This window comes from Vollenhovia emeryi, unplaced genomic scaffold (genome assembly GCF_000949405.1).
Source record: "Vollenhovia emeryi isolate VEMERY1.0 unplaced genomic scaffold, V.emery_V1.0 DF939306.1, whole genome shotgun sequence".
Lineage (NCBI taxonomy): Eukaryota > Metazoa > Arthropoda > Insecta > Hymenoptera > Formicidae > Vollenhovia > Vollenhovia emeryi.
Genome location: NW_011967060.1, coordinates 108,029 through 130,262, shown reverse-complemented (window position 1 = coordinate 130,262; position 22,234 = coordinate 108,029). Strand labels below are relative to the sequence as shown.

The window sequence follows — 22,234 nt, the reverse complement described above, 5'->3', positions numbered from 1 at the left end:
ATTAACATTCAGTTAAGCAAATGGGCAATGACAGACTTGAACTGCCGACCTCCTCGGTGTAAACGAGATGCTCTACCAGCTGAGCTAATTGCCCCTTTAGATGTAATTCTATAGCTCAATATTATTATTGTAAACAAAAATAGCGATAAATTAGATTTAGGTAAGCTATAAGCTTTTATGAAATCTTTGGGTGCGTGCTGTGGAGTTTTATAAATTTTAGTCTTGCTGTCACTTTGTATAAAGGTATTTTTTCACTCACATTTTTCGAAGTTGTAGCCATATTCAACAACTTTAAGTAGAATATTGTAGCATTTTTAAAATCTGAAAGTTTATCTAGAATAACAGCTAAATTATAGGTATAAAAAATATTGTTTTCATCAAGGGAGATAGCAGTTGTCATATACTCTTTACCTTTTACATAATCCTCCTTTTTCATATAAATCAGACTTAAATTTGCTAATAAAGGAGCATAATTTTTATGTATATCATACAATTTCAACATTTCACTCAACGCCAGATCAGGATCATATTGTGAGATTATCGTCAGAAAATTTTTTAATATGTAAGGGTTACTAGGGTATTCTTTTAACAGTCTTGTGTAAATCTCTACAGCTTTTTTGTATTCTTTATTAGCGTAATAGATATTTCCCAATCCAATTAAAGCATTTTTATGATAAGGAAACTTTGTGATGATCTGATTAAGGAGAGAAATAGCTGTTTCATTATCTCCTGACTCAAAGGAATCTTTTGCTTTTCTTAAAGTAGAGTATATGTCAAAACTCTTGCCAGAATTCTGCGCAATTTTGATATTAAATTTATCACTTTTTCTCTCAATAACATCAAGATCTTTATATTTTTTATCAGCTTTTATATGCTTGACAACACTATCAAAGGCCTTCTGTATCTCCAAATTTTCACTAGCATAGGTAACAGAAGACCTCCATAAAATCACAACGCAAATTAACATGCAGACAAACATAGATCCTAGTGTTGTGGCATTGGCTGCAGTGTGTAACCAGTAAACCTTATTTCTTTGAGCTATGCGTAACACATTACAAATTCATAAATGCTAAATTACCTATCTCATACAATAATAAAGATACTATTAATTAGCGATGCTGCGTAGAATGCACTTATCTTTTGTCTTCCATATTTCGTTCTATTAGACTTCTTGCATAACCCAAACTTAAGTAGAAAAAAGGCAAATAGTTATTATAGTTCTAAGTTTACCGACACCGTCATTCAAGTAGCTCTTCCTGCCATCTAAGTAACCTTCTTCTCCTTTCATTCCAGTAGCATCCTTTTTTGTCATCTGAGTAGCTGACACTGGTTCACTCTATAATAGTATTATCCGAGTAGCCCCTTCTCCTTTCATCCGAGTAGCTGACTACTTGGATCCAGAAGACTTAATTTCAACCAAATAATAAAGGCTAGATCCCAGTGTCACGCACTGGGATGACGAGAAAGGAGCGCTGGAATGACACCATTTGCTGTCTTCAAAAATGAATGTTCGTACAGCTATGGGCCCATCAGGAGGGTGTCATCCCAGTGCCCAGACACTGGGATCCAGGAAACTTAACTCTACACCAAATAAATGTACAATAAGAACTAGATCCCAGACTGGAATGACACCCTACTTAACCGTCATACCGCGATTCATTCGCGGTATCTCATCCGCTAACACGCAGCGGGATACTTGACCTTTACAGGGATGACGGTTGTCGTTTAGCTACAAACATTAAGAAATTTACCAAACGAAAAAAAAGGCAAAAGAAGCCCTGGTCATTGTCTATTTTCAGTATTTGGCGTTTTTTAAATCTTAAACACTGCAATTTAGCTGCTTTTAAACGCAACTCACCTTAGTTTAAATATTTAAGAAATTTACTAAGCAGAAAAAAAGGCAAAAGAAACCCCGCGTTAGCTAGTTGTCACTCTCTAATCCTGCAAATTGGCGTACTATACTGTCTTAAACGACTTATAAGCGCGTTTCAGCTTATATAGGTAAAAACCCAGAAATGTTGTGAAGACATAAGGTGCACATAGTGCAAAAAATTAAAAATAAGACGCCAACTACGTTGTTTTCTTGCTGTTTAATCTGCACAGATGAAGATAACTGAATACCTTCAATATTATGATAAGGGGCTGGCGGAGTTTGTCAAGCAAGTTTTTTGTTTCTACTGAATGACAGTTGTGACTTGGGAGGTAGTGCAAGAAGTCTATTTCCACAAAAATGCTTCAATTTATCTTAACATTTTGTCAACTATCTTTATAGGAATGACAATTTAAAAGGGCATTTTTACATATTCCATATGGCTGCCGGTTGCACTCCTCACATGCGTAATTAAATTCCTTTAAAGACATTTTCTCTCTAATCTTTTTTACCGCTTCATTCCAAGTTAAAGTCTCGCCAATTTTTATTCCTAAAATTCCCATATGCCTTCTATCTAGCTCTAAAACTTTAGCTTGTGAGGTGCATTTACCTTGTTTAGTCTGATTTGGACAAGCACTACAGATACTATCAGGGTTGCCTACTACTTCGATTTGAGTGTTAGGATCACTAATTACTTTGCTTGCTATCTTTTTATAATTTTCTACAAAACCCTGAGAATAACCATATCCCCGAAACGCGAGGGTGCACATGAAATGATGAGGGCGGAATTTTATCATTTTTTCAAATATTGCAAAGCTGCTACAAGTAGAAAAATTTTTACCAAACCAGGAAGGATAAATGGTAAAGCACCCACCATTATTGCTTGTCCTAGACCCAAGTAAACAGCAAGCCAACTAACACCACAAATAAAGATTACAACTGTACCAGCCAGACAACTTAAAGAATTACACACAAATGATTTATATTTAGAGTTCAGTAATTCATTTACTTTGCTCATTACTATAACAGCAGCTAAACAGCCAATTAAATATCCACCTGTCGGTTCGAGAAAAATGTGATAACCACCAGAAAAATTCGCAAAAACAGGAAATCCTGCTGCACCAAGTGATAGATATGTAAGCACAGAATAGAATGCTGTTCTGCGGTTAAATTTAAGCCCAATAAGCATTACTCCTAAAGTTTGCAATGTGATAGGCACAGGCTGCAATGGTACGCTTATTTGAGCCATCAAGAATAAAAGTAAAACGCAAGACAATATTTCAGCCAGTGTTGATCTGCTGCTAGATTGTGTTATAAACATACCTTCCCAATAAAAATAACTTATTAAATATAATATATGTGTATAAGAGGTTTTGCAATTTAAATTTTGCTCATATTGTGCTACAATGAATTATTTATGCACTATTAAATTAAAAATGATGAGTAAACAAGATCTATTATTGTTGATGAAAGCAAGACACAGCGGACGTTCATACGATACTACAAGAGCAATATCTCAGGAAGACATGGATATTTTAATGGAAGCTGTAAGGCTGACTCCCTCATGTTTTGGTGATGAACCTTGGAGATATGTGATATGCAACAAACAGAACAATCAAAGCGCATGGAAAAAGCTGCTAAATTGTCTTGATGAATCTAATCAAAAATGGGCAAAAGATGCACAAGTGTTAATCATATCTTTAGGTGCTAAAAACTTCCGTAAACAAGGTAAAGGAGAAAATCTTTGGGCTAGTCATGATACTGGTGCAGCAAATTATGCTCTTATGCTACAGGCTGCATCTGTGAACTTAATGGCTCATCAAATGGGTGGATTTGATAGAGATAAAATAGTAGAAAGATTCAACATATCCGATGATTTTAATGTAATGTCAGTGATAGCGGTTGGTTACGAAGAAGAGGGCGCCGAAATAAGTAAGAAAAAAAGAAGACCAATAGAAGAAATATTTTTTTATGATGAGTGGCCAAGGTCCTAAAAATTTTATCAAGATGCACGGTACTGGCAATAATTTTGTTATCATAGACTCACGTTCAACAAACAATTTAGACTGGAACTATAGACAAATTGCTGATCAAAGCAGTTGTGATCAAGTGATAATTATAACAATGTCTAATGCTGCAAACTGCTTTATACATATCTATAATGCTGATGGTAGTCGAGCTGAAATGTGCGGAAACGCAGCACGCTGTGTTGGATATTTGATAATGTCAGAAAAAGGTACTGAGCATATCACTATTGAGCTGGTAAACAAACGCATTTTAGAGTGTTTTAAAGTTGGTGATAAATCCATAAAGGTTAACATGGGTAAACCTTTGCTAAAGTGGCATGAAATTCCCTTGTCTACTGAGTGTGACACTCTTCACTTACCTATAGAGCTTGAAATGCTAAAAGATCCTGTTGCAGTAAATATTGGTAACCCTCATATAGTTTTTTTTGTTGATAACATAAGTGAAATACCATTGCGAAATTTAGGACCAAAGCTAGAAAATCACGTACTATTTCCTCAGAAAATTAATATTAGTATTGCACAAGTTGAAAAGTCTGGAGAAATAGCTTTAAGAGTTTGGGAAAGAGGTACAGGCATTACTGCATCATGCGGTAGTGCAGCCTGTGCAGCACTTGTTGCATCCACACTACGTGGATATCTGACTGCCCAACAGACTTCAGTAGATTTACCAGGAGGTAGGTTATTAATCGAATGGGCAAATAACGTATTCATGACTGGTGATATAGGATTTTTGTGATAATTGTTTTTACAATGCAAAACTACTTGACAAACTCCGCCAGCCCCCTTATTATAATATTAAGGGTATTTATGACTCAAAATTTGTTTTTGACCTGCAGGCTCAATGACAAAATTCAGTAAAAAACTCAGGGTATTTATTGGCGGATTACATAAAATTATAGCGGCTGCATGTCTTTTTTATTTTTTCTACATTCAGCCAAATTGTGCTTATTTTAAGCGTTAGCACATTATTACAGCGCCACTTACAGTAATATAGAGTCAAAACTCGCACCACGGGGCTTCTTTTGCCTTTTTTTTCGTTTGGTAAATTTCTTAAACATTTATAGCTAAACGACAACCGTCATCCCGTTACGTGTTAGCGGGATCTCTTGTTAGCGCCGCGGCGGAATGACGGTTCGCGGTGGCATGACGGTTAAGCAATTCGTCATCCCGCTACGTGTTAGTGGCTAAGAGATACCGCGAATGAATCGCGGTATGACGGTCTGCGGCGGAATGACGGTTAAGTGGGGTGTCATCCCAGTCTGGGATCCAGAAAAATTGATTATGTACTATACAACATTTTCGATCAAAAGCTGGATTCCAGACTGGAATGACGTCATAGGGGCTACTTACATGACATCATTCTTTTTCCTGGATCCAAGTAGTCAAGCTACTCGGATGACACCCTACTGGTGGGAATTGCTCCTCAAATCACAACGTTCGTACAGTTGCGTTTTAGGTTAGGAACTGATGCATTACTTCCAAAACTTTTTTACCAATCACCGCAGGAGTCTCTGCAATTGCAATTCCAGCGCTCTGCATAATTTCTAGTTTTGCACCAGCACTTCCACCACTGGAAGAGATGATTGCTCCAGCGTGTCCCATACGTCTTCCTGGAGGTGCTGTTTGACCTGCTACAAAACCAACGATTGGCTTTTTAGTTTTTTCTGTTTTCACAAAATGTGATACATCTTCTTCTTCGTTTCCACCTATTTCACCAATAACTACAATACCATGAGTATCGTCATCTTTTAAAAAGAGCTCCATACAGTCGACAAATGTCATACCATGAACTGGATCCCCCCCAATTCCGATACACGTGGATTGACCAAGACCAACAGCGGTTGTTTGTGCTACTGCCTCGTAAGTTAAAGTTCCGGAGCGAGACATAATTCCTATGTGTCCACGCTTATGGATATGGCCAGGCATAATTCCTATTTTGCACTCTTCAGGCGTAATAATTCCCGGGCAGTTGGGACCAACCAATCGACTTTTTGAGTCAACAAGCGCGCGCTTAACTTTCACCATATCAAGTATAGGAATGCCCTCTGTAATACAAACTATCAATTCTATTTTTGCATCTATTGCTTCAAGTATTGCAGCAGCAGCAAATTTAGCAGGTACATATATTACCGTAGCATTCGCATCAGTTTTTTCTCTAGCTTCTGCTACAGTATTAAAAACCGGTAAATTAAGGTGAGTGCTATCACCCTTTCCAGGAGTTACACCGCCAACCATTTTCGTCCCGTAGTCAATAGCTTGCTCTGAATGAAACGTACCTTGTGCACCAGTAAAACCCTGGCATATTAATCTTGTATCTTTATTTACTAAAACGGACATGCTTTACTTTACCTCTTTTACTATCTTTTGCGCAGCTTCATCTAGCTCATCTGCAGCAATAATATTTAATCCCGACTCTTCTAAAATTTTTTTTCCTTCTTCAAAATTAGTACCTGATAATCTAACCACTAGAGGAACTTTAATGCTCATTTCTTTTGCAGCCGCAACAATTCCACTTGCAATAATATCGCAACGCATTATACCACCAAATATGTTAACCAAAATTCCTCTTACGTTGCTATCAGACAATATGATTTTAAATGCTTCAGTTACAGTTCCTTTACTCGCTCCACCACCAACATCCAAAAAGTTAGCAGGCTCTGCTCCGTAGTATTTTATTATATCCATTGTTGCCATAGCAAGACCTGCACCATTTACCATGCAACCAATACTGCCATCCATTTTGATGTAACTGAGCCCATACTTTGAAGCCTCTATCTCTTCTTTCACTTCTTCATCATAATCACGAAGTTCCATAATTTCTGGGTGACGATATAAAGCATTGTCATCGAAATTAATTTTCGCATCGAGCGCAATAAAATCTCCAGAATTTGTTTCAACCAGTGGATTAATTTCAATTTGGCTCGCATCAGTTGCAATAAACGCATCATATATATTTTTTGCAACATTTGTTATTTTTTCTATTTGTTCTGAACTCAAATTAAAACTGCTGCTTAACTTGCTGCTATCAAAACTTGTAGCAGAATCAATATCAAATTTCACAATTTTTGCAGGAGAATTTTTCGCCACTTCTTCGATGTCCATTCCACCTTCTGAGGAAAATATGAATATTGGCCTACTGAGCTTCGGGTCGATTACCAGGCTTAAGTAATACTCTTTCTTAATGCTTGAGCCTTCTTCAACATATACTTTTCTTACTTGCTGCCCGCTTGGCCCTGTTTGATGAGTAACTAAAGTCATACCAATCATGTCTTTTACAAACTGTTGAGCTTCTTCAGCTGACTTTGCTAGCTTTACGCCACCGGCCTTACCCCTACCACCTGCATGAATTTGAGCTTTAACCACAAACGTGTCAGATTTTAATTGGCTTACTTGAGTCTTTACTCCTTCTGCAGATATAGTGACAAAACCTTTTGGCACCGGAACATTAAATTTATGCAAAATCTCTTTTGCTTGATATTCGTGAATATTCATAAAACAACCAATGATAAACTATTAAAAAATTACCAACCGTAACGCTGCCTTCTGCATTCTTGCTGGTGCCTCTTTTTTCTCGCTTCAGCTTTCTTTTTAGCTGTTTTTTCTGATTTTTTTTCATGATATTGTTTTTTCATTTTCAACCCTCTTCCTTCCTTTTGAATTGTTTTTTTCAATACTGGAAGAGCTCTGTCTACATCACCATAATGGACTGATACTTCAATCAAACTCTATACCTCCTTCGGTAATCATTTCAAAATTTATTTATAAATTAGAAAATTAACATTGTCAATTATTTTATAAACTTGAGCATTAAACTGCAATATGAACGAAATGCCTTTAAAAGCTCTAACTATTAAAAGCGTTAAAACTTCTGCTAGCATCGGGGCGGAGAGATTTGAACTCCCGACCCTTTGGCCCCAAACCAAATGCGCTACCAGGCTGCGCTACGCCCCGACTTCTTTACTCAGGTTATCAATAATTCAGGTAAAATGCAAGATTCATTTGTTTATTTTAGAAAAAACATAATATGAGATTTAATATTATTTTAGAATATGTTTTTTATTAACTCCTCTTTAGTAGCAAACTGCTTCGCAGGTAGAGTTTGTACAGTTAGCGCGTGCAACACTGAATCAGATTTTTCTATGGCCCAAACCTTAGCCATATTTAAAAATCTAGCTACACCAATTGGTGAAAGTTAGTGCAGCAACCACAGCAGTATCGACCCTTAAAATTCTTTTTCCTAGACTCAATTTTTGACAAAACTTATCGGCAAGATCAAGTTCATAAGATGAAAAACCACCTTCAGGGCCAACAATAATAGCAACATTTTTCTTACCTTTCAGCACTTTATCAGCTTTACCTGTTTCATCACATAAAACAAAATTTTTACTCTGGGAATCAGGTAACTCACAAAAGTTAATAGGAGGCAAAATCTCTGGTATACTCATCCTACCAGATTGTTCCGCAGCTTCGATTGCCTGTAATTTTGCTCTACTTAGGTTAATGTTTTTTACTACTGTACGTTCCGTTGAAATAAATTGAATGCAGGTTACTCCCATTTCAGTTGCCTGTCTTACTATGTTGCCTAAAGCACCACTTTTTACCATGGCACAATATAAGTATAAATTTTCCTCATATTGCTGTTGTTTAGTACATTCTTTGAGTGTAATTTTTGTTAATTTACGCGATATATTAACTACTTCTCCTAACCATTCTCCATCCTTTCCATTAAAAAGAGAGAGATTATCATACTTCTTAAGCCGCATTACATTGCAAATATAGTGACTTTGTTGTGGATTAAGTGCTAAACTCACGCCTTGTGATAAAGCTTCTTCAAAATAAAGCCTAATTTTTCCCATTCAAAACTTTAATTATATTCTACTTGAGTGACTCTTACGGGATTTGAACCCGTGTTACCACCGTGAAAGGGTGGTGTCCTAACCACTAGACGAAAGAGTCAATGCGAATTAACTCAAGTTATATTGATTATGCACATAAAGTCAATTCAATTGTTTTACGACACAAGCAGTTTTTGTGAAATCCCAATTTGTGATATAAGAGTGATCTATAACCACTTAACAAGTGGTGGCATTGACATCATAATTGCATCTGGATTGCCGTCAGTCATTAAACCAAACCTTGTGCCACGATCGTATAACAGATTGAATTCTACATATCTGCCACGTTTTATTAATTGATTTTCTCGTTGTTCTTTTGTCCAAGATTTTTGTATATGTTTACGTATGATGTGCAAATAAATTTCCAAAAAGGCTTCACCTACTGCTTTTGTGAACTCAAAATCATTTCTCCAATTGCCAGAACTCAGATTATCATAGAAAATACCACCAATGCCACGCGGCTCTTTTCTATGTGGTAAGAAAAAATAGTTGTCACATTGCTCTTTAAATTTTGGATAATATCCGGTGTCAAATCTATCACATGTCATTTTGATTGATTCATGAATATACTTGCAATCTTCTTCATTTTTATATACCGGCGTAAAATCCATCCCTCCACCAAACCATTGTTTTGAAGTATATATCAGCCTTGTGTTCATATGTGCTGCAGGGATAAGGGGCGATTGCATATGAGACACCAAAGATATACCGCTTGCCCAAAACTCTCCGTTACTTTCACTTGCACCAGGAATTTCATTAATGGCTGAATCTGCAAATTTTCCGTGTACTTTTGAAACGTTTACTCCAACTTTTTCAAAAACATTGCCAAAAATAATTGTAGATTCACCACCTCCACCACCTGGGCGATCCCACTTTCTTTTTTCGATCTTTGGCTCTGCGGATGATTGTTTTTCAATTAATAAGAAAGATTTTATGATCTTATCTCTTAGTGCACAGAACCACTCAAATGCTTGTGTTCTTTGTTTTTCCATAATATCCTCTCGCTAGATTATTAACATTGTTATATCTGATATTTAAGGAACTTAACTAGATTTGGATGGTAATTATCTATCAAAGACGTTAATAAATCTATAATAATTAAATCAATATAATAAAACATTTTCGTATGTGCAACGATGCCAAGTAACAATAATGAGTAAAAGATACATAGATAACAAAAAAGAGAACAGGGTTGACTTCATACTAAGAAATTATGGAATGTCAATTGTTGTGATGGCAGTTATTATGCTCTTACCTCCAGTAGCAATATCGATACTCTACTTTTTTGATATATATAGTCAGCATATTAATATAGAGATTAATTTATTAGTTAGTATTCTAACAACTCTCTTTATGATATATAATGTAAAACGCTACAGACACCTACTTAATACCATAGAATTTCAAAATGCAATATTTGCAAATGCACTAAATCATAATACAGAATTTTGCCTTATTTTACATAGAGATAAGGGTATTATTTATGCTGATGCAAGGTTCTATGAAAGGTTTAAAGATCATATAGATGATGACATTACGTTAGGCAAGATTTTTGAAATAGGAGATGTTTCAGAAGAAGACAAAAAAGTACTCTATCATGCACTAAAAAATAACTCTTCTGTACAGGTATGCATTTCCTTAAACAAGAAGAATAGAGTATCTAACTTTCTTTTGCTCTTTGAGCCGATACCAGATAATCCTCAAATTGCTATAAATAGTAATAAGATTTTAAATTTATCATTAGTGCCAATAGCAAGGCCAGATGGGTATTTTGTGTTAAAAGCAACACAGATAAACAAGGAGCAGATATATGAAGAGTTAATAGAAAAACACAGTATAGGAACTTACATTGCAAATGCCAAAGGGGTGATTTTATCTGTAAATAAAAGATTTTTAGACATATTTGAACTGAAAAAACTGGAAAAAGGTAGCTCAATCAGTGATTTTATATCTCAATCTAAATATAACAATACAACAACCGATAATGAAATTTTGTTTTTCACTATAAGTGGTACTCCATTCAAGGCTTATATGAGCACTGCTATATTTTGTGATAAATACAACCATAGCTATATATATGGCTTTATAACACCAACCGAATCAAATATTGTTGATTATCAATTACATCCTTATTTTGCAAATTCATCGATTGCTATTGCACAATGTGACATAAACGGCAACTTTGTAAAGAAAAATACGGCACTAATAAAGCTTGCAGGGTCAGATAATAATTCAATCTTTACATTGATATTAGATAGTTATCATGTGAAAATACGTGAATATTTTTCGAGTAATAGAATAAATAATGCGTCCTTTGATGTACAGCTCAACGGCGATAATAACATAAAAATATATTTCAATAAGTTTCTTCATAATAAAATGATCTTCATACTTTGTTATTTTATTGACAATACTGAACACAAAAACCTAGAGATAAAGCTTGAGCATTATCAAAAGATGCAAGCTATAGGGCAGTTAGCAGGTGGTATTGCGCATGATTTCAACAATATATTGACTGGGATAATAGGATTTTGCGATTTGCTTTTACTCCAACATTCAGCTGGTGATCCATCTTTTGGAGATATAATACAGATACAGCAAAATGCAAAGCGTGGATCAAATTTAGTAAGACAATTGCTTGCTTTTTCAAGAAGACAGACCTTGCAGCCAAAAATTATTGATGTAAATAGTACTATAGCTAATCTTTATGAAATGATAAAAAGATTAATAGGTGAAAATATAAAGGTTAATGTTTATTATGGTAGAGACTTGGGTGCTGTTAGGGCTGATCAAGGGCAATTAGAGCAAGTTATACTTAACTTAGCAGTCAATGCTAGTGCTGCTATGGAAAAGGGCGGAGAATTAACTATACGAACCTTTAATCAAAAGATTGACTCATTAAATTCTACATCTCAGGACATGTTTTCTCCAGACAAGGAAATGATCGAACATGGAAATTATGTTGTAATTGAAGTAATTGATACTGGATGTGGAATGACAAGTGATACAATTGAAAAGGCATTTGACCCATTTTTTTCTACCAAAGATATTACCTCTGGTACAGGTCTTGGCCTTTCTACTGTATATGGCATTATTAAACAAACTGAAGGATACATCTATGTTGTTAGCAAAGTAAATCATGGAACTAAATTTAGCATATTTTTGCCCATGGTTTACATATCAGATGAAAATCTGATAGAGGAAGATAGTGAAGAAATAGAAAGACCGGTAGTAAGTGAAATTAAAGATAATGGTATAATTTTATTGATTGAAGATGAAAATTCAGTAAAGGAATTCATTGCTAAAGCACTCAAAAGAAAAGGGTTTGATGTAATAGAAGCGAGCATAGGCAGCGAGGCGCTAGAAATAATCAGTAAAAAAAATCAACATATAGATCTGATAATCACTGATGTAATCATGCCAGAGGTGAGCGGCCCAGAAATAGTTAAAGAAGCATTGATCCATAGGCCAAATATCAACGTTATTTTTATTTCTGGGTATGCAGAAGATGCTTTTTTAAAGAGTGATGACATCAATATAGAAGATTTTCACTTTTTGCCAAAACCATTCACTCTGAATGAATTAGGAAACAAGGTTCAAAGTGTGTTACACAAAGCAAAAAAGACAGTCCAATTTTAGTATGATTAGCAACAAAAAAATTTTCTAATGCAAAAGTTTCTTGCATATATACAATAGAATTATTTTATACATAAGATAAAAGGCGTGAGCAAGATTATTGCAATAGTAAATCAAAAGGGTGGAGTTGGCAAAACCACAACCAGTATAAATTTATCGACAGCCTTTGCTGCTGTGGGAAAAAGCACTTTATTGGTAGATCTTGATCCTCAAGGAAATGCTAGCACCGGACTCGGGATTTCTTATCGTAGTAGGGAAGAAAAAAATATATACAAAATACTACTGAGCAGCGAAAATGAATTGATAGAATCGGCAATTTTCAATATAAAGGAAATTCCAAATTTATCACTAATTTCGTCAGTAGTTGATTTATCAGCTGCAGAAATTGAATTATCACAACTTGAGCGAGGAAAATTTGTGCTAAAAAGCGCATTAGAGAAGATACGGGATAATTATGAATATATAATCATCGATTGCCCTCCATCTCTTGGGCTTCTAACCATAAATGCTTTGACTGCTGCTAATTCTATTATTGTTCCTCTTCAGTGTGAATTTTTTGCTCTGGAAGGATTAAGCCATTTAGTTAAAACTGTAGAACTGATAAAAAGGAATAACCTAAACCCTTTTTTGGCAATAGAAGGGATCGTGTTAATAATGTATGACAGGCGCAACAAACTCAGTGAACAGATTAAAAACGATATTTGCCAGTATTTAAATGATAAAGTATACAAAACTATCATCCCATTGTATGAGACTGTTATTCCACGTAACGTACGGTTATCAGAAGCGCCTTCTCATGGAAAACCTGCTATTGTGTATGATCTTAAGTGTCCTGGTGCACAAGCATATATAAGTTTGGCAAGAGAAATTTTGAAAAAGCACGCGAGCAGTTGTAAGGAGAAGAAGCTAGTGAGTGAGGGCGTGGTATGAAGGATGATAGACGCCTCGGCAGAGGTCTTGCTGGTCTCATAGGCGATAATTATGATAATAAAGAAGATCGACAAGAGTATTTGCCTATTTCATTACTGCACCCAAGCAAATTTCAACCGAGGAAACATTTTGACGAGGAGTCATTAAGAGAACTTGCAAATTCGATAAAGAAAAGTGGCATGATACAGCCTATCGTGGTACGCAAAGATTCAAATGATGATGGTTACGAAATAATAGCTGGGGAACGTCGTTGGCGAGCAAGCAAGATTGCAAATCTTAATAGTGCACCCGTTATCATAAAAGATCTGAGCGACAAGGAATGCTTGGAAGTATCCATTATTGAAAACATACAAAGGCAAGATATTAATCCAATAGAAGAGGGTGAAGCATATAAGCGACTGATAGATGAATTTTCCTATACACATGAAGAATTAGCTTCAACTATAGGCAAAAGCCGCAGTCACATAACCAATATGATTCGGATGTTGTCGCTTTCCTGTAGGGTGAAAACAATGATCAACGAAAAAAAGCTATCTATGGGCCATGCAAGAGCGTTGATTAATGTTGAAAATGCGGAAAGTATTGCAGAAAGAATAGTTTTTCAGGCCTTAAGTGTTAGACAAACTGAAAAATTGATAAAAGACTTACAACAAAATAATGATCAAAAAGAGCATAAGTGTGCTAAAAATCAAGATATGGCAGCACTAGAAGGTGCTATATCTTCTCAACTTGGTTTAAAGATCAAAATTAATGACAGTAATTCTAAGGGTAAAGTTATGATACGGTATAATAATCCAAATGAATTGAATTTAATATTAAAAATTTTAAATAGGAAACTTGAGTGCTAGTAGAGCAAAAAGATAATATAAAATACAACTGTTGGTGTCACCCAAGTAGCATGGAGAGACAAAAATCACTTGACAAACTCCGCCAGCCCCTTTATTATGACAACAAGGGTATTTATGACTCAAAACTTGTTTTTGACCTGCAGGCTCAATGACAAAATTCAGTAAAAAACTCAGAGTATTTATTGGCGGATTACATAAAATTATAGCGGCTGCATGTCTTTTTTATTTTTTCTACATTCAGCCAAATCGCGCTTATTTTAAGCGTTAGCACATTATTACAGCGCCACTTACAGTAATATAGGGTCAAAACTCGCACCACGGGGCTTCTTTTGCCTTTTTTTTCATTTGGTAAATTTTTTAATGTTTGTAGCTAAACGACAACCGTCATTCCGCTATGTGTTAGCGGCTAAGAGATACCGCGAATGAATCGCGGAATGACGGTTCGCGGCGGTATGAAGGTTAAGCAATTCGTCATCCCGCTACGTATTAGCGGGGTCTCTTGTTAGCGGATGAGATACCGCGAATGAATCGCGGTATGACGGTTCGTGATGGTATAACGGTTCGTGATGGTATAACGGTTCGCGGCGGTATGACGGTCTGCGGCGGTATGACGGTTAAGTAATTCGTCATTCCGCTATGTGTTAGTGGATGAGATACCGTGAATAAATCACGGTATGACGTAGGATTGCTGTCATCCCGTTACGTGTTAGCGGGATCTAGAGATACCGCGGCGATATGACGTAGAGCTCGCGTTAGCTATACTTTTATACTCACCAAATAAGTTTGCTTGTTTACAAGCAAACTTTCCTGGATTCCAGTGTCAAGCACTGGAATGACATTGTGGGGTGTTATCCAAGTAGCGTGACTACTTGGATCTAGCACTTACATTACCAAACCATAGAAATTGGAGTACTGTCATCTGTTAGAATATCAAAGTACGGTTGTGACATTACTCCTCTTACGGCGCCTTGAAATCCTTTATCATTTGCGTCAGCCTCGATTGTAGCAGCTTGTGTGAAATCAGGATTCTTCATAAGTTCAGTAGCTACTTCTTGAGGCGTTGGTTTCAACCCTTTTTCGGCTAAGAAAACCTTTGCTGTTTGGTTATTGGTACCATCATACGGTGCTGTTTCTTTACTACCAAGAAATTCTCCTAACTTTTCTACTAGAACTAATTTGTTGCCATTTTTAGCAGGAAGTATAGCTTCCGCGAAAGCTTTTTGGTTTGATGCATCTGTAAGGTTGGAAGCATTGATTTTAACAACTACGTTATCTCCTGTGAGTTTGCCTAACATAGCATTTACACCAGCTTCAGTTGCATTGTCACCAAGAACGTTAACTTTATTATTTAAATCAGTTTTCTTAGCAAAAGTAGCACCTATTTTTGTTTCAGAAATTTTATCATTGCCATCTTTAGCATCGAATATAGCTTCAACAACGTCTTTTTCTGCAGCTTTTGTTTTAAGATCTGCAGTTTTAACGAATGCAGTATCGGCAGCTGTTTTAGTGTATACCTTATCGGTAAAATCAGAAGAAGCAGTTATAGAATCCACAACAGCTTTTTCTGCAACTTTTGTTTTAAGTTCTGTAGCTTTGACGAATGCAGTATCAGCATCTGTTTTAGTATAAACATCTGCAGTATTAGCTTTATTATCTAGAGCAGATGTATCTGCTTTCTTTCCTAGCTCAGTATCGACGTAATTCTTGTCAGCTTTGTTAGCTAGAGCGACTGTGTCAGCTTTTTTTGCCAATTCATCATCTACATTTTTTTTAGTGTAAACATCTGCAGTATTAGCTTTAGCTGCTAAATTAGCTGAATTAGCTTTCTTTCTTAGCTCAGTATCGACGTAACTCTTGTCAGCTTTGTTAGTTAGAGCGGCTGTGTCAGCTTTCTTTTTCAACTCATCATCCACACCTTTTTTAGTATAAACACCATTATCATCAGCCCCTGCTTTGAGCTTTGCTAATAGAGCATTTACAAAATCATTATTGTTTATGAGTGATTCTTCTAAAGGTTCATCTAACGTCATATCACACTCTCCATTGATTATAAAAACCATAGAGTGCATAAAAATAATATAATTTCCGTAAATGCTAGATTTTGCATAAGACTTCCCTGAAACTTGTTGTTTCAGAATTCTCCTCTTGTAATCCAAGTATGTAGCAGATGATGTCATGCAAGTAGCTGACACTGGTTTGATCGAAAATGTTGTATAGTGCACAATCAATTTTTCTGGATCCCAGTGTCAAGCACTGGGATGACACCGAAGGGGCTACTCGCATCTATCATTCCAGTGCGTGACGCTGGTTTCCATCCAAGACGGCAGTGCTTGACACTGGAATGACAAGAAGAGGGCACTGCCCTCCCTGTATGTATTAGATGTAGGCTGAGTTGTGGTCGTGATAAATGTGGTCGCTTGTGTAATCAAACATTTTCACAAAGCCATTCTCTAGATAAAGATTATATTCGTGATGTTGATCTGATAATACAATATTATCTTGCTCCCCTAAATTGAAATGACTTGAATCTGACAGCAATTCGTAATTTGGATTATCTATTTTACTAATGCTGCTTATTACTTTGCCATTACCACTTGATATAGCTAAACTATAACTATCACCATCCTTCATTATCTTGATGGACACCTTATCTTCAGGTAACACTATAAGTTTCTTTGTGCCACTATCGTGGATTACGAATTTGCCTTTCTCAAAATAGTATTTGTCTTCCGGCAAAGCACCAACCTTATATCCTGATTCAGCCAATTTGTGCCAAAACTTTAACACAGATTGCTTTTCTGCTCCTTCTGCTTTATCATACAAGGCTTTCACATCATTATAATCTATCGTTACATTTGCCTTGTGTTTTCCTTCTGAACCTTGATCGTAGCTCTTTTCTATTTTCAAGATTGTATCCTTTAGAACAATCTTTTCTTGCCCTTCATTTTGCTCATGTATTACTGGTTTTTTAAGTGCTTCCAAACCACGCAATGAACCAGTAGGCTGGACTTCCGCCCTCTTTTCACTTATTTGTTCTCTCGAACTGTCAGGCTGCACTTCGTCTTCTTTGTTATCTACTGATTGATGCTCAGATTGAGCATCAACAGAACTATCTTTCCTGCTTGAGTGGGTTTTTACCCAATTAGAAAACCCTTCTCCTTTTTGGATTTTCTCTGCTTCGCTTTGGTAGATTTTTTGCATCATCTCCTTGAAATAAAAACGGCCATTTATAGTTTTCCTATCTTCTGTTGCTGCATAAAGTAAATTATCAATGAAATTTGGATAAGTTTCTTCGATATATGCAATAACTGCTGCACCGGTTTGATAAGGATCGATGGCTCCTTTAACTATTTCCTCTAGAGTATGTTCCTTGTATTCCTCATTAACAAGTTTTGCAAAATCAGCCGGTTTTTCTCCTTCTGTTAGGTGTGTAACATATTCTGCTAACCCTTCATTAAAACTTTGCCAAGATCGAGCTTAGAAGTTAAATAGAACGTTAACGCATGGACAAACTCATGCTTAATAACATAATTATAATCGTTATGATCGATTTTTCCATCATGGGTGAAATCACCATTATTCCTAGCGTTTTCAGCATGAGAGTACATATTACTGATATAGTTATTGTCAGAGGATTCTGCTGCACCACCACCTGGTATGTGAACGTCATGACCGCCACTTAAATATTTCTGATAGCTCTCCTTATTTTCAAACAGGAACAGCCTAAAATTAGCAACGTTTCCATGCGTTAGAAGTGGATTGTTATCTTTCTTTATTCCAAAGACTTCATTGAATGTTTTTACAGTTTCTTCTAGTGATTTTAGGAGACCTTCATTGTTGATAACACCATCGTTGTTTTGGTCAGTCAGATCTTCAAAACTTTTGTCCTGAAATAGGTCAATGTTTAGATTAAACTTATTGTCAGCATTGTCATCAGTAACGTTTAGATTTATTCTACCTTGGAATGTTAAACCTGTTTTTTGTTCATAATACTCACTTGACCTTGTTTCCTCCTGAACTTTTTTTATCCCTTCGAATTCACTTTCTGTTGGAGGTGTTATATCATACTTATTATATATCCCCTTAATTTGATCAATACTCATACTGGTGTGAACAAGTTCTTCAGAGATTTTCTCATATAATACATTATACTCTACATTTGTATATCCCTTATTTGCCGGATCGCTTAGCCATCCCTTGAGATTTCCCTCTGGATTATCTCTTAGCCAAGCTTTAAGCTCCTGATCGTAAGAACTATTTTTCAAATATTCTCTCATACTGTCTTCGCTTGACTTTGATCCATCAAGATTTTCAAGAACCCAGCTTCTTATAGATCCTTCCACCATCTTTTTGTATATGAATTTATAATACGCATCTGAATCCACAACGTAATTTTGGCAATCTTGATGGTTGACTGAATCCGCCCTTATATATGAAGCTTTAATATTAATCTGATCAGCCATATATCCGTGATCATGGGTTTTTACTGAATTTGTTTCGTAATTTACATAACATTTTGTGTCTTCCTTTGGTACAAGAGTAAGTAATTCATCCGTTGTAAACAAAGGAATACCTTTTTCCTTGCAGAAGTCATTTATTTCCTGAATGGTAAAAGGTTTTTTTATCATCTTCTCAGAAATTTCATAATATAGTGAATTAAATTGCTCCACTGAAACATCCCCATGAGCTTGTTTTTCACAAATCAATTTATAAAAAGCATGGTCATTTGTGATCTTTACGTCTTCAACAGATTGATCGTTTGCTCTAACCCTACCTGTTGTTTGTAACTCGTTCTTTATAACTCTAGTTTTACTATTTTGTATTGACATATAATTAGACATTTTACCCTCCATTTCATATTTAATTTTCAAATATATGTTTCAATATTAATATGATCTCTACTAAAAAAGTGTGAATTTTCATATTGATATAATCTATATCTTAGTGAAGAAGTATAAGTAATTAATTTAATATGAATAATATAAGATATAGCTTGACCACAAAAAAAATCTAAATTCTAACGTTACATTAGGATAGGGTAAGAATTTAAAAGCAAATTGACTTTCATTCCACCAAAGCACTATACTAAAACCACGATGGGTAATTAGCTCAGTTGGTAGAGCACTTGCTTGACGTGCAAGCGGTCGCTGGTTCGAACCCAGTGTTACCCACGTTTTTGTTCATGAAAAGATTTTATATGACAGCAGTGCATAACGGTAAACACTCAGCAGCGCAGTCCAAGCGCTTAATCTATTCCATAATAATAGTTGCGATAACAATGTTTATGGAAATAGTAGGTGGAATAATTTCACATTCGCTTGCTCTATTATCAGATGCAGGGCATATGCTTACTGACCTCTTTGCCTTAGTTTTAAGCTGGTTAGCACACAAATTTTCAGCTAAGAAATCTGATTTGCAAAGATCATACGGGTATCATCGGTTGCAGATAATTGCAGCATTTGTTAATGGTTTAACTTTATTCTTCATTGCAGTAATCATTATAATTGAGTCAATAAAAAGATTTATTTTTCCGGTAAATGTTGAGTGGAAAGTAATGTTAGTAATTGCTACACTTGGCCTGATCTCTAATATCATAGTCTTTTTTATATTACATAGTAAATGCGAGAGCAATATAAACATAAAAAGTGCTGTACTACACGTTATAGGAGATATTTTAGGTTCTGTAGCTGCTATACTTGCATCCATAATTATCATGTTTACTGGATGGCAAATGGTGGATCCGATTTTATCGGTATTTGTCAGTGTAATCATTTTGAATAGTGGCTACAAAATTCTAAAGAATTCTTGCCACATACTTCTTGAAGGTACACCTGAAGGGATATCTACTGAGGAAATAAAAAGTAAGATCACATCAGAATTACCTGAAGTGATAGATGTGCACCACATACATGCATGGTCACTGTCTGATAATTATTTTATAATTACCATGCATGCCAAAGTAAAGCAAGATGCACAACACACTGATATTTTGTATGAGATAAAAAAAATACTACTAAATAGGTTCGAGATAGCACACTCTACAGTCGAGATCGAATACGATGAGTGTGCGGATAATAAAATACTTAAACATTGACGTTTTAAATTATTATGCTATTACTAGAGTGTAATGATGTCAAAGGTAGGCTATGATAGGCATTTCTCAACTGCAATTTCCTTCAAAAGATTCTAGTAGACTGAAATTCGCTAGTTATTTTGTAAATTTCGTTGCGTTAAGTATTTTAGTTAATCCTGCTAACGCGTTCTTGTCCTTTGCTACTATATTCTTTAGAGCTGAGATAAAAACTTTTTACATTTACAAAGAAATAAAGGCCGCAAAGCGTGAGAAAATAACCAAAAAAGACTATTGGGAGATATTTTTTAAGAATAACATGATAAAGCTAGTATCTTTCTTCTTGTTTTCAGCATTTATAACATATCTCACTTTTACAACTACTTTCTTACTAATTTCATTTCTGGCAACGATACCACTCGCAATGGTGTTAATTCTATTGCAGAGTGAGCTAAGACCAAAAGATTTTAATCCAGTTACGTTATTTAAGGCTTCTATAAGTTTTTTCTTAGAAGGCGTAAAAGAAAATGTACGAGCTAGCGTTAATAAGCTCGATAATGCTTATGAACATTTACTCCCTCACCAATTAAATGATGATATCGTTAAAAATATTGATAAATTAAAAGATAAGTATTGCGAACAAGTACCTGAAGACGTAATCAAAAACGATGAATATATTCAATTCATTAGATATATAGATGGTTCATATGAGTTTAGTGATGAAGATAAAGGAAGAGTAATCGAGTTTTTAGGGGATTTTTGCAAAGATGATCAAAAGCATAGCTCTGGTTTCACAGGTGGACAGATTTTACTTTTAGTTCTGAAAGCCTGCAATGATGGAGATAGAGAAGCTGCAAAAAATAAAAAAGACGCGTTAATTACAAACTTGCTTGATAGCCAAACTTTCTCTAGAAAAGAGCGTATTCCTAACACCTGCTTTACCGGTATTGTTTATAGGATGTTAAGTACATTAGAAGGTATTCATCCTGATCCGGAAATTAGATTTATTCCTCCTAGGCAAATATTATTTTCAGAAGCAGAAAGTGAAGCACGTAAGTTTATGTTAGACAGGTTAAAGAATAAGAAAAATAACAAAGAAATCTTTAACGCTTGGTATAAGGCTCAAGATAACCCCGGTGATAATGAAAATCAAAAAATAGTTGATGACTTCATCTCAGAAGTAAGTGTTCCCTTAATGAGAAAATTACTGAATTTTACTTCTCAATATAGTGAACAAGTTGTGCTGACGTTAATGAAAAATATCAACTCTATAAAGTTAAATAGACTACAATATTTTGAACTGAGTCAGCACGTGGAAGATAAACTGGATGGACATGGTTTAAGTAATCAAGAAAATTTACTTGAAAGTATTAAAGAAAAAGTATTCTTGGGACTATTAAATCGAGATTTACTCAAGACAGATTTTTTCCTTAAGGGTTCATCTCTGGATGAAGCTGAGGGGATAGCTGATAAAATAATAGAGAAGGAAGTGAAGGAATTTAAATTAAAAGCTGAGGGGACTATTGAGGGTCAAGTGGTTAGGATGTTAGATGGATTAAGGTTTCTACCACAAGAAAAAAAACTCTATAGAGTATATTCAGAACTCAGTCGAAATAACGAAAATGATAAGGAAAAAATAAAGAAAATTTTGCAGAAAAAATTAGCAATGACGGAAGCAGTGATAAATGACATGCTAAAAAAAGAAGCTTCATGCAAACTAGAGTTAGAAATTGAAGACATTTATAATCAAAACAAATGTGACATAACTACGCTTTATGAAAAAATAAAAGAAGTGAAACAAGGATTTATTGAAGATGGTCTTTTGACAACACAAGAAATAGATAAAATAGTAAAAGAAAGAATAATAACTTTGAATAATGAAGCAAGGATAATACCGTCAAGCAATTTGTCTCGTATTTTAAGTGTCAATAATTTGGCAGCACATGAATTATAAAAAC

General features: G+C 35.3%; 4 protein-coding genes and 4 non-coding genes across 8 annotated transcripts; 2 read left to right on the top strand and 6 right to left on the bottom strand.

Annotated features, from left to right (window-relative positions):
* Positions 1–21: 21 nt before the first annotated feature.
* Trnav-uac lies at positions 22–94 on the bottom strand. Its single transcript has one exon. It is a non-coding gene; the product is annotated as a tRNA-Val (tRNA).
* A 3,783-nt stretch (positions 95–3,877) lies between these two features.
* On the top strand, positions 3,878–4,633 carry LOC105558874 (diaminopimelate epimerase, chloroplastic-like). Its single transcript, XM_012006796.1, has one exon. It carries the CDS (start codon positions 3,878–3,880, stop codon positions 4,631–4,633), a length of 756 nt encoding a protein of 251 aa, XP_011862186.1.
* A 716-nt stretch (positions 4,634–5,349) lies between these two features.
* On the bottom strand, positions 5,350–6,234 carry LOC105558873 (succinyl-CoA ligase [ADP/GDP-forming] subunit alpha, mitochondrial-like). Its single transcript, XM_012006795.1, has one exon. The coding sequence runs from the start codon at positions 6,232–6,234 to the stop codon at positions 5,350–5,352; it is 885 nt and encodes a 294-aa protein (XP_011862185.1).
* A 3-nt stretch (positions 6,235–6,237) lies between these two features.
* Positions 6,238–7,389, bottom strand: LOC105558872 (succinyl-CoA ligase [ADP-forming] subunit beta, mitochondrial-like). Its single transcript, XM_012006792.1, has one exon. It carries the CDS (start codon positions 7,387–7,389, stop codon positions 6,238–6,240), a length of 1,152 nt encoding a protein of 383 aa, XP_011862182.1.
* A 385-nt stretch (positions 7,390–7,774) lies between these two features.
* Trnap-ugg lies at positions 7,775–7,848 on the bottom strand. The gene has a single exon. It is a non-coding gene; the product is annotated as a tRNA-Pro (tRNA).
* Positions 7,849–8,781: 933 nt separating this feature from the next.
* Trnae-uuc lies at positions 8,782–8,853 on the bottom strand. Its single transcript has one exon. It is a non-coding gene; the product is annotated as a tRNA-Glu (tRNA).
* Positions 8,854–8,959: 106 nt separating this feature from the next.
* Positions 8,960–9,784, bottom strand: LOC105558871 (oxygen-dependent coproporphyrinogen-III oxidase-like). Its single transcript, XM_012006791.1, has one exon. The coding sequence runs from the start codon at positions 9,782–9,784 to the stop codon at positions 8,960–8,962; it is 825 nt and encodes a 274-aa protein (XP_011862181.1).
* Positions 9,785–19,304: 9,520 nt separating this feature from the next.
* Positions 19,305–19,377, top strand: Trnav-gac. Its single transcript has one exon. It is a non-coding gene; the product is annotated as a tRNA-Val (tRNA).
* The last annotated feature ends 2,857 nt before the right edge of the window (positions 19,378–22,234 follow it).

What these genes read in the sequence shown, in the direction of transcription:
- LOC105558874 (XM_012006796.1), top strand. Translation starts at nt 3,878, where the DNA reads ATGCACGGTACTGGCAATAATTTTGTTATCATAGACTCACGTTCAACA.
- LOC105558873 (XM_012006795.1), bottom strand. Translation starts at nt 6,234, where the DNA reads ATGTCCGTTTTAGTAAATAAAGATACAAGATTAATATGCCAGGGTTTT.
- LOC105558872 (XM_012006792.1), bottom strand. Translation starts at nt 7,389, where the DNA reads ATGAATATTCACGAATATCAAGCAAAAGAGATTTTGCATAAATTTAAT.
- LOC105558871 (XM_012006791.1), bottom strand. Translation starts at nt 9,784, where the DNA reads ATGGAAAAACAAAGAACACAAGCATTTGAGTGGTTCTGTGCACTAAGA.